Raw genomic sequence first — 12,568 nt, 5'->3', positions numbered from 1 at the left:
ACTACATAGTGAGCAGCGTATAGTGGACTATACAGTGGACTCAACCGTAAAACACAAAAATGATTTTGGACACTACTCTGGCAATGACGTCATCGCCGTCTCACAATTAAAACGTTCAGCAACAACGGCTCATGGATTTGGATGACAACAACTGAGGATTAAAATTAACGGTAGAATTCTCTGAAAACTAATACTAAACGTGACATATTTTCACAAAAAAATGAAAATACTGATAGATTAAAAAAAAGGTTTGTGTTTTTTACTGATAAAATAGTCTACATTTTGTCTGTATTATCACTTATTTATGCATAAAGATGGTGGTCGGATGCAGTGGTGTAAAGCATGCCACCACTTGACACTAGAGCAGTGGAGACATGTTCTCTGGGGTGACCTCTCCATCTGGCAATCTGATGGACCAGTCTGGGTTTGGCAGTTGCCAGGGGAATGGTACTTGTCTGACTGCATTGTGCCAAGTGTAAAGTTTGGTGGAGGGGGAATAATGGTGAGGGCTTGTTTTTCAGGAGCTGGGCTTGGCCCCTTAGTTCCAGTCAAAGGAACTCTGAATGCTTCAGCATACCAAGAGATTTTGGACAATTCCATGCTCCCAACTTTCCAGGAACAGTTTGGGGATGGCCCTTTCCTGTTCCAACATGACTGTGCACCAGTGCACAAAGCAAGGTCCATGAAGACATGGATGAGAGAGTTTGGTGTGGATGAACTTGACCGGCCTGCACAGAGTCCTGACCTCAACCCCATAGAACACCTTTGGGATGAATTAGAGCAGAGACTGAGAGCCAGGCCTTCTCGTCCAACATCAGAGTGTGACCTCATAAATATGCCTCTGGAAGAATGGTGAAAAATTCCCATAAACACACTCCTAAACTTTGTGGAAAGCCTTCCCAGAAGAGTTGAAGCTGTTAAAGCTGCAAGGGTGGACCAACATCATATTAAAGCCTTTGGATAAAGAATGGGATGTCACTTAAGTTCATATGCAAGTCAAGGCAGGTGAGCGAATATTTTTTGGTAATATAGTGTACATAGCTGGTGGCATTGATGGATCAATTTGTTGTTTGCCAACCACCAATCAAATTTTAAGAAGAAGAGGAGGAGGAGAGCGAAGAAGTGAAAACACATGGGGTGCCTCTCATTACAAAGTTTTGTCAACTGTCAACCCTTCTCTCCTCTACTGACCCTGAAATCATTCTCCCTCTGCCATAATGAAGGATCTTCCAATTCCTAACTCTAACCCTTCCAATTCCTTAAAAGCAACTGGAGGAGGCGAGGATGGAGGAGCTCAGACTGAGGGAATCCCAGTCTATCCTCCACAGAAGTGTGTTTTTTTTACCAAAGGTGCAATGTGATTTGTTTGGAGGGGGCAGCCAAAAAGCCACACCTCTGCATGACAGCTTTTTTATTCTTACAGCACTGATCTGCTCGAAAAATCCCTAAAGTAAAAAATGCTCTTCTTAAGACATTTTATGGCAAATTCTTTTTTTAACCTTTTTTTATGGTGAGTCATTGTAAAGGTTTTAGGAATGATTTTAAATACAGGTCTGCTAATATTTGGGTTATGAGGGTGAATCTGCTGACCAGTCCATCATCTTCTGTCTCCTCCTCGCATCTCTTTCATTTCTTCACTGACTGACTGACTTTAAGTGACTGTCTCCACTTAAAGCAAGGCATGCCTGTGTTTTCAAATTTCAAACCAACTCTGCAACAGCCATGATAAAATATCAGCTCACACTTGAGCACAACCATCACAGTTTATGTGATCACACCGTACGGTCCAATGGTCGGGCAAGACCTGAGCCAACAGCATTTCCTTTGAAAAATCTCACACTGAAGCAGTTTTCACACTGCAAACAGTGACAACAATGCTCCTGCCATCTCTCCCACACACAAACAGCACTGCCAGCCAACTAAACTTGGACTAAATAGACATACAGTAAATAACAAATACAATTCATGTCAGCTGGTCCACAGGAAGGGCTTTTCCTGCTTATTTCTTTTATTATAGTCATGGGAGGCACATTAACTGGCATTCCTGCCTTTGTCATGGTGATTTAAAATGTTGTCAGTTTTGCAACACAAACAAAAACCCTTAGAGCTGGAGATTCTGCTCACAGTTATGCTGTTACTGTGGGCATGAACGCAGTGGTACGACCAAGACATGAAACATGACAGAGATCCATCAGACCATTCAGAAGCAGTGGATTGAGCAATGGTGTCCCCCAGTGCACAGCAGACAAACGACACACGATCAGGCACCAAAGTCAGCTTGACTCCCAAGTGAATTGTCTTAAATTTCATGTCTAATTTTGATGAAAATAACACAGTCTAGGAGGATTTCTGAGGTATTTTTAGCAATGGACAGACAAACTGAATAATGAAGTCACCAATGAGGCTAAAAACAATTTTTTTTCACACAAACTAAGATTTTTAAGGCAGCGTTATTAGAGCTGCAGTAGATTACAGTAACCTGTGTTCCTATGGATATTTACATCCATCACAATCCCTCCAAATGATCTAAATGACCACTGCACTGACCTTTTGTTGACCCATCTTTTGTCTGTCCAAGTCCACGTCTCTAACTGGTTCTGGCTCCGGAGATCCTGGGGGTCCCTCCCCCACCCTGTCCAGTTTGCCTTCAGTGTGGACCTGCGAGGAGGAGGAGGAAGCAGGGGAAGACGGAGGGATGGATGGAGAGGAGAAGGAGGATGGGTGTGCAGGGGAGGATAACGGCGAAGTGGCAGATGGAGGAGGAGCCGTGAAGTCACCACGAAGGCGCAGGGTCTCCTGCCGTAGTGTCTCGTTCTCTGAGGCCAGTTCCTGCCGCTCCCGTCGAACACTGGTCAGCTCCTTGGTGAGGGTGTCCAGACGCTGCCTCAGCTGACGCACCTCATCACGTGCACGGTTACGCTCTGCACGAACCTGAAAAAATGAGAATAATAAAAAGATAAAGTCATCAGCAGCATGATCTTTGGTTTGTCAGAGGATGCCAATCTTTTAAAACATGTCCGAATACCTGACACACACACATACACATTTTACTTTGAAAAGTTAAGATTTCTAAAACTTTGACAATCACACTTTCTTTCACTAATGATGTTCATGAAAAGATGTTCAGTACTTTTGAAGTATTAAAAAAATTAAATTAAATATTATTGACGGAAAATGCAGTCATTCATTCATTTCTATGTATATAGAGTAGTCAAAAAAACAGCTAAAATGTTTGAATCCAGAAATGCATCATAAACAGGTACATGTCTTTGTTAAGAGGGTTTATAAAACTGTGCACTAGAAGAAGAGGGTATTTATGAAACATGGAGGTGAGCGTCTCACCTTGCTCCACTTCTCTCTCCAGTTGGCGGTGCAGTCTGACCACCACCTCATGGTTTTCTCCATCTGAGCTGCTCGGGCTCGAGCTTCCTCCAGCTCCCTGAGCCTCAGCTCCTCCCTGCTCTCCCAGTCAGCCCCAGCTCCCTCACACATGGCCCCCAAGGAACCCAGCCCAAGGCCTCCGAGGCCCGGGGAGAGCAGCAGCGGGGGGCTAGAGCTGGGGGTTCCTCCAGTGGGGCTGGGGGTGTGGGTGAGACTGTCTGGAGAACGGATCCCCCTTTCAGACCCCAGACCAAGGCTGCACATCAGGCCCCCTCCAGCTGACTTCCCACTTTCGGACAGGTGGGGACTTGGGGTGTGGTTCATGATGGCTGCAGTGGCGTGGGTTAGGATACTGAAGAGGACAATGGGGGTGGGGGGGGGGGCCGTTAGAGAGGGACTCAGGAAAGAATCATCCTAATCAGCCAAAGATCAGCCTGGAGACAAAAACACAGAGACAAGAGGATAAAACAGTTTAATGATGAATATAAACACTGTCAAAGGAAATCACTGACAGACACGCCACCTTTTGGGGGGGGGGGGGGCACAAGCAGGATGGCCAGCTATTACACAGAACCAGACTTAAACTTACTCTGCTGCCTTATAAAACAACTCTTACACAAACCAGTACAAACAGAAAAAACACCAGACATCATGCTGTCAGGTCTTAAACAGTGACCTGAAACTGTAAGAAAGCTAATTCAAGCTGACCAACCAGACAAACGCAAATCTGCACTGTGTGTTTCAGCTTGAACCTTCACTGCTCATTAGTCATTCTCCCCTGGTTTGACTAAAATCCCTTTTACTTCACCAAAAAATGTCCATCAGCTGCAAGAATATTATTCCTTGATCCACATCTCCTCAAATCCTGTTCTCTTGCTGCTCTCGCTCCACCACCCAGCCTCAGGATTTGAAAACCTACAGAGCTTCACCACACAGACACTCTAATGTGTCAGACTACACGTTATAAACACAATTAAGGCACATTCTGGTGGTCACAGAGTTTCAGAGGCTGTCAGGCTAAAAAAATAGATCACTTTATCTTGAACAGTGTATCATAGTGATAGGTGAATGACAGTCAAGACCACATCTGGGACGCCTCACATCCTTCCAACATCACTGTTAGCATGTTTGAGTTTCTTTCTGCCTTCTTACAGTGTGTTCTGTTCAGCAGTGATGCTGACCTCTCACATGTTAAAGTACTTAAACAAAACTATCTATGACATGTTGTATATGAAGTAATGAAGGAGGAAAGTGTGCTACAGAAGCCGAGGTGCAGACTAAGATGATTTTGAAGCATTTACTAAATCATGATGGAGTGGGCTTTGGAACTATTCAGTTCACCAACCCATAATCTGACCCAGCATGTTGGCTAAATCTAATTTATGTGTGACTTTTTCCAGGGAGGTGTGCTGTGGAACTCTTGAGTAAATTACTTTATATTTACCCGTCTTTCTTCACAAGCCCCTCTCATTGCCTTATGTGTGGCATATTTATCTGTTATTTGAATTAAGTACGGCTTTTCACTTTGAGCAAAATAAACAACAAATTCTTCACAAGAAGACGAAAATGATCCGTTTCTTTTCATTGTAAAAAAGTTTGCTGTTAACATGGCACCAAGAAATGTCTGCATAGGCGGAAAAACACTGTAGTGTATACGAGGTGGCGCTGTAATGCTGCCACAGAAATACACCAGAAACAGAGAAGAAGACTGTGGAGCAAGCACACCCATAACTTTCTCCTGGCTGCAGGGATGAGTATCGAAATCCAGTATCGGTACCAAAACAACCAAAACCTACTGGACTGAATGACAACAGAGACTCCATTCCAATACCCCGCTACCCCAGCGCAACTCACTGTCACCACTATAACAGGCACACTTTCCACTTTTCTTGTCCCATGTTTAACTGGCATCTTTTGAAGATATTCCTGCAAATCATTTATGATACCAAGACTCAGCTGACTTTCAGCTAGGACTGAACGATTTGGAAAAATAATTTAATTACAATTTTTTCCACAGTATTGCAATTGCAATTTGATAAACGATTATTTCTTGAGTTCCTTATATTATGTTTTGTTGAAAAAAAAACAAAACAAAAAAACACAAGCAATAAATCATTCTATATTATAACCAACACAAGATTAGATCTAACTAGAGCTGAACAATTTCCAAAAATATCTAATTGTGATGATTTTGACTTGTATTGCAAATTTGACAGCAACTGAACCGGAATCTCTTTATTTTCCCGCAAAGGGAAATTGGCGTAATTGATGCTTTCAAGGGAGCTATTTTTACATCATTCTCATATTTGAGAAGAAAAACATACAAAAAAGTAGGATTGGATGATTGCATGATCTTTAATGCATAAAATCTCTGCTGCAAAAAAACAAAAAAACAAAAAAAGAACCGGTTTAAACTGCTATTTGACACAAATTTCAGGTGAAAGAAATATTGCATCTTCTGCGATTTGAAATTTGCAGCAGGCCATATTGTAATTTAATCTAATTTTTGATTCATTGCCCAGCCCTACTTTCAACACCCTTTTTTTCTTGAAGGTATCGGTTCAGGAACCGGTGCCATATAAAAAGTATTGATTTAGCATCGCTATCAGGTAAATACCTAACGATAACCCAACCCTATCTGGCTGCCCTTCTTTTTGTACTGTGTGGCAGATGTAAGAACATGCAGCGTCTGCTGTCCTCCATGACCACTGTTGCTCAGGGTGGTCATAGAGAAGATTTTACTGTAAATCTGTAATAAGCGTAGTAGCTTCTGCTGCACGAACACAATCATGTCAGCAGCCGTTATTGTTGTTGTTGGCGGGGTCAGCACATGCAGGTTAAGGGAACTAAAGCGGGATCCTTTCAGAAGAGATGCCCTTGTTCGTATTCTTTCAGAAACACAGACGGGTATTTGAGGGCATGGTCATTTCCTGGAGGTGCAAACAAACACAGCACCCCCTTGTACTTTGCTTGACGGACATGATTAGACAGTTGTTTCTGCACAAATAAGGGAAGCTGTGTTGAACAGGAACCCAGCACTACTACCATTTTGCAGAACATTAATTAACGAACCCCAAATACTCAACCCTGAAAACACAGAGGTGAGGTCAGTTTACTGTAGGTTCTGCCTGTTTTATACCAGGGAATAAATATGAGAATGCATGCATACAGAAAAAATAGGGAACTCCCTGGAAAGCAATCAAGAGAGAAATAAACAAGTGCATTTAGAGCCTAAACTTACATTTATTGTAATATGTGATGCTATTTTGTGCAGGAAAACTTTTGTCTGTCTTCAAAAGCTCTCTGCTCTAGCCTCCATGTTTCCCAACGTTTCAGTGAACTAGGCTCTGGCCTTAATATTCACCTCACATGTCCCTTTTTGTGGCTTGGGAACTTGGAAAAGAAATATCTGGAGGTCCTGTCTTCGTTTTTTATAAAATGGTAATTCACCAAGGTACCCACATCACACCGCCTCCCCAGGACTCCCCTGACACTGTAGTGTTGTACTCAAGACCACATTATCCGACCAAGACTTGTCCAAGACCAGAGTGCACCGTGACTAAGACAGGACCAAGACTTTTGGGGGTCGAGACCGGGTCAAGTCCAAGACTGACACAAGACCAAGACCATAAAAATGAATTAAAAAAACCATGACCATGTGTCATTGGCTTCACTCTGGTACACCCTTGCTCCACCTAAAAAATTGGACAACTGTGTTATTAAGTTCTCATGTGACATTAGCAGAAAAATTCATAAAAGAATGGACATTACAAGTTCAGCTCTTCCATTCTCCCCAGTATGGTATAACAATGCTTTTAAAGATGCGGGGAGTCCACTGGCCTATATGGTATAGTGCAATCACAACATCACAGAAATTTCTCAAATTGTAGAGAACAGAGAGATTCTGCCCTTTGAGGAACTTAAAAGAAGATATAACTTGGATACAAATAGTTTTTTATAGTATTCCCAGTTAAAGTCAATTTTTTCCAAATTTCCCAAAGAACATTTTGATTCTAATCATGACCTTGATTAAAAATTCAGATCTTTATCTCCAAACAGAGGAGCAGGCTCAGGTTTATGTAAGTTGCTGCTTTATTCTTCCCCCAACCTGAACTCAAAGACAGAGTCACAATGGGAACTTGATTTAGGGGTCAAATTTACTTCTGCAGAGTGGGAAAACATTTGGCATGGCATTAAAACAACCTCAAAATCAGTCAGAGGTAGAGTAATACAGCTGAAAATTCTTCAAAGAGCCTATATTACTCCCTCTAGACTTAAAAGAATTGACCCAAGTGCTTCAAGTCTTTGTTGGCATGAATGTGGACAAGTGGGAAATTTGATTCATTTGTTATGGCTCTGCCCTGCATTCAAGTTCAAGTTATTCAGTGATCATTAATGTAAATATTTCTCCATGTCCACCTGTGTGTCTGTTGGGTCATAGGGCTATACAATTAAAAACAAGACAAGAAAGGAAGACAGTTGGTTTAGCCTTTTAGGCTGCAAAAAAAAAAAAAAAATTTTGTCTAACTGGAAAATTCACAAACCAAAATGCTTCTGGATATTTGAGTTTTGTAATCTTCTAAGCATGGAGCGAATAACAGATAGACTAAATGACACTCAGTTTAGGTCTGCAACCATTTGGAAGCAGGTGTGGAGACACATATCATCGTTGCAAATACTGATTTGATTTAATTTGATTTGATTGACTGTTAAATTTGGTTAATATGAGAAATGTTGCGTTCGTTTTTGTCTTGTTTTTGAAACCGGGTGTACCCCTGTATAGGACATTTTGAACCTTTTGACAATGAATTGAATATTTATTTAAGTATGAGCATGCACCGGTCTCCTTTAAATGTGGTGTTGTGAATATGTTAATGTTGTCTGTTTGTATTTGTCAAGGTCTGTACCTGTGTGTATTGTTGTCATGAATAAATATTAAAAGTCTGAATTAAAAAAAAAAAAAAACATGACAAGGCTGAGTATTTAAAGAGCATTCTCTCTTTAGATTTAGTTTTCATTTTAATAAATTTGACAGATAAAAACAAGGTGTCTGCAACTCTTTCACAGCACACCCAAAAATCTCAAATCTTAACAAATTTTTTATCTAACTTCTTGTAAAAAAATAAATCCTTGTACATATTTAAAAGCCACTGACAAGTCCTGAATTATTTTAAATATCTGAAAATGAGATGTTTATCTAGATTTGTCAGTTGAATGAGGCCTAAAGTGTTCAGAGGTATTTCTGACTAGAAATAAAATGGACTGATGTCAGAGTTTTTGCAGGTGTAGATATTTGTTTTAGCAAGTGCTTCTCCTTATTATCACATTAATGAAGCTGAAGAATAGCAGATCAGCGCTGGTTTCGACCGGTCTTGGTGGAAAACTCAGAGTCTGGTCAGTCTGAGACCGAGACATTCAAAATGTGACCATTCTCTAGTACTACAACCCTACGACACTGCAGTATGATCTGGAACTTTCCATCAGAGTTAACATGTGGATGAAACTCGTCTCTGCGTGGACAGCACCTAGTGACAACTTATGTTTCAACCCAGGCAAAAAAAATATATATATATCATTAGAAACACAGACATGTGTGGCATAATTCTAATGGAACAGATAAAGAATCTAAATCAGTGAGTTTGGTTTTCTAAAGGTGATGAATGCCATCAATGTAAACAGAGGATGCATGAACTCTGATTTCAAACTGTGTTTAAAAGAGGAAAAGCAACAATCAGGATTCTGATTAATAATCCTTTTTTTAAGAATGAGCACTAAGGCGATTATCACTGAAACTCTGAGTAGGACCGGAAATGTTCACCTACACACAATAAAAACATTATGTGGCATTACCTGAGCATCAGTGAGTCAAACTCTTAATTCTGCTCATTCTCATATGTCTATTCATATTCTCCATCCCTTTGCAGTGCATGGTCTCTTTATTTGCCCTGATGAAACTCATTAGTGCAGTCCGGACTGAATTCTGTGGTCAAACTTCGATCTTATCGCCGCCGTCAGCTCCGGCTCTAAGTTGAAACCTGCTTGTGAAAAAATGTGGCTGTGGTGAGAGCTAAACCACAATCCCTGGGCCAAGAAAAGCTCTACTCTTTCCTGTCTCCCTCCCCTTGCTAGCTCCTCGGTCCCCTCTAGAGGAGGGAGAGGAAGGTCCTGAGGAGATCTGGAGCTATGGGAACAACACCCAAAGAAGCAGAAGAAGAGGAAATGAGGCCGGGGTTGTCACTGGAGCTGGGGGCTTAATGGAGGGTTAAACCATGACAAATATAAACCCGTTAAGAAACGTCCCTGTGGCCAAAACGCTGATTTTAGCAGTGATATGTTCATTCAGTCACAGCAGACTACAGTAAAGCTCAGAAACTTTCTTTCTTTAAAAAACTGACAGTCATGGCTCTGTGGACCAACATCAGTGATAACAGCACCTCAAACCTACAAAAGCTGTTTCATTGTTCTATCAGCATCAAACTAGTCATGTGATATTCCCCAGGAGATTTCTCTCTGAGATGAGGATGTTTCTCCCACCCTGATAACATGATGTCCTAAAATAAACAGTGAATTAATGGAAGCTTCTGACAGCCTGGTGTTTAGTACAAGATCACAGTAATGAAGCATGTGAGAAAATAAAAGCGCCTGAAGGCATCATAATGACAGGGAGGAGATGACTGCTCTGCTACGAGACAGGGAGGCCAGGAAACAGGCGGACTGTAGAGGAGTCATGAATCTTTAAAGAGGATCCAATCAGTGGTGAAACTGAAGCAGCCGTGATCAGAATACCATCAGTCTGAAGCTGCAGGCAGGGACAAAGTCAGTCCAGCTCAACAGACTCCAACCCTCCATGAATGAAAGACACTTTGGTGTCTTTAAACACTAATATTAGTGGGCTTTCTAATGATCTTCAACTCTTAGCTCTGTAGAGCACTGGGACAATACGAAGAGTAACCTGATTACAGGAAGTCATCCTCATTCAGCCAACAGCATGTTTTACTGAACAGAACCAAAAACTCCTGAAGAGCAGAGCAACAGGTGAGGACAGCTGAGTTACACAGCGAGGATTCATCCATTACACCTGTTTGTTCATAATAATGAAAAATGAACACAGGCTGTTGTGGGAACACAGGGATGTTAAACTCAAGGCCCGGGGGCCAAATGCGGCCCATGGTAGAGTTATAGCCGGCCTGCAAGATCCTATCATATTTTTATGATAACTGGCCACCAGTATGAGGTGTACAGATTTCCTACAGTATAAAAATGTAAACTTAAAAATAAATAGTAATATAAAATATAAAATATAAAAGTAAAGAGGAGAAGTAATTAGTTAAAGACAGGAATGTGGAAAAGAAATTTAAACTCATCATTTTGAATTTTATCTCACATTTTGACCTTATCAACTCCTAACTCTGACCCATTCCCATATTCTGAACTTAAGACTCACAAACAAAAATTTCAACTCATATTTGGAACTTTTAACTTATGATTTTACTCTCATTTGTCTGCCTTTTCAAAACATTATTTTGACTCATTTGTGTTTTGACTTTATGAACTAATATTTGAAGATATGATGTGATATGATGTGTTAAGACAGATTTACCATCAGTAGAGGAATATCATAGGTTTGGAATGTCCAACAAAAACTAAACTACATTTTAATGTCATTTCCGTCTCCTTGGCTGACATAAACTTACTGTTCAGTCTGAGTCTAGTCTCCGCATGGACAAAGACTAACAATTTTAGTCATAATTTCAGGTCAAGATTTATTTTCCATGTTTGTGTAATTCTAACTGGATTGCTTTAGAAACTGCATCAGCATAAATGCGCCTTGTGGATGTTAACAAAACAGAGAAATTAACAAAAATCAAAATCGGAGGGGGGGGGGGGGCTTAGAACCTAGTAGGGGTCTGCTGGGTGTGGTGGTGGTGGGGGGCTCTCTAAACACAGCAGATGGTAAAGGACAGGGTTCCACTGACACGGTTTCCCCTCTGGTCATAAACACCCTCACTGCATTATTTACTGCCAAGAGTCTGCCTGCCTTCTTACACACACACACACACACAAACACACACCCACCCACACACACATAACTGATTTACAGTCAGCCCATCAGCCAGGGAGCAACTGATAAAGCGAGGAGTGGATGTTAAAGTTCCATGCTGTCTTGCTGACAGAACTTTGTACTGACATTAACATCCATGTAGGAATGTGTCCAACATTGTCATTCATTGTTAACCTGCTCTAACTTGCACTGCACTCTTTTTTTTTCATCACCCTCAAGTATATTTGTGTGTGTGTGACTGTGTGTTGCTTGCATATTTTCTCTCATGTCTAAAGGCAGCAGTCAAAATGTTGAGATTATTTCAGTTTGCTAAATCATGATGCAAACTGTACCACAGGACATCCTTGACCTCTGCTGCGGCATCTTTTTCTCTAACCAGACCCTCTTTGGTTTTCAGTGTAACACCCCCAGCACTGCCCTAGATTTTCTGGAGCTGCAGTCACACATCAGCCGTAGATACAGTCTCATGTTTGGGCAGGACATCCATGTCAGGGAAAAAAAAAATCCTTTCCCCCCGCAGCCTGCAGTGCCGCCAAGGCATGGATTTGGAAGTTTGATGACGCCTTTAGGAAGCTGGTAACAGAGATCAATATATTAACAAACAGAACAGGATTAGACTGTCGTTCATATGTTTGAGAAGACCAAACAAATGATCCAACAAAAGCTTCAACATTCAGGAGCCTTAATGGCCTGTTTAGACTACACAATTTTTCTCCCACCTCCTCCCCCTCTCCTCGCCCTCTGCCAGCACTGTGACGAATGTCACGACTGTGTAACCAAACCACAATTTATTTCTGATCACTCGATCATTAAACTGATGGATGGGGCCCCAGTACTTCTCGCTGGGATGCAGCCAGTCAGAGCTATTTCATCTCCGTGACTCTACAGAGGATGGACCGGGTACCTGATGAGAATATCAGCATGAATGCAAAGCCACAATCTCAAATAAAGGTGTTTTTAAGCCCTGCATTTATAGTAATCAGGTTGTAGAGTTGCAACATGGGAATGATTGGATGCAGTTTTTTGAAAGGCATGAAAAGTTCTTCCTCTGATGCAAATTTTCCATCCGACTCTTGTGAGTCAGCAAAGTTAAATGAAGAGCATTTGTGACTAAGAAGAGACTTC

At 41.4% G+C, this 12,568-nt stretch overlaps 1 protein-coding gene across 1 annotated transcript in view; it reads right to left on the bottom strand.

Moving 5' to 3' along the window:
* Window positions 1–12,568, bottom strand: part of ccdc102a (coiled-coil domain containing 102A) — a 94,893-nt gene that overhangs the window by 42,636 nt on the left and 39,689 nt on the right. The window contains exons 2-3 of the mRNA XM_041785674.1: window positions 3,343–3,815; window positions 2,548–2,931 (exon numbers count right to left, since the gene is read on the bottom strand). Of these exons, the coding sequence (XP_041641608.1) occupies window positions 2,548–2,931; window positions 3,343–3,705 (747 nt within the window). The 5' untranslated portion in view covers window positions 3,706–3,815. The remainder of the gene's footprint in view (window positions 1–2,547; window positions 2,932–3,342; window positions 3,816–12,568) is intronic.

Source organism: Cheilinus undulatus, linkage group 1 (assembly GCF_018320785.1).
Source record: "Cheilinus undulatus linkage group 1, ASM1832078v1, whole genome shotgun sequence".
Classification (NCBI taxonomy): Eukaryota; Metazoa; Chordata; class Actinopteri; order Labriformes; family Labridae; genus Cheilinus; species Cheilinus undulatus.
This window is presented reverse-complemented; position numbering and strand designations above follow the sequence as displayed.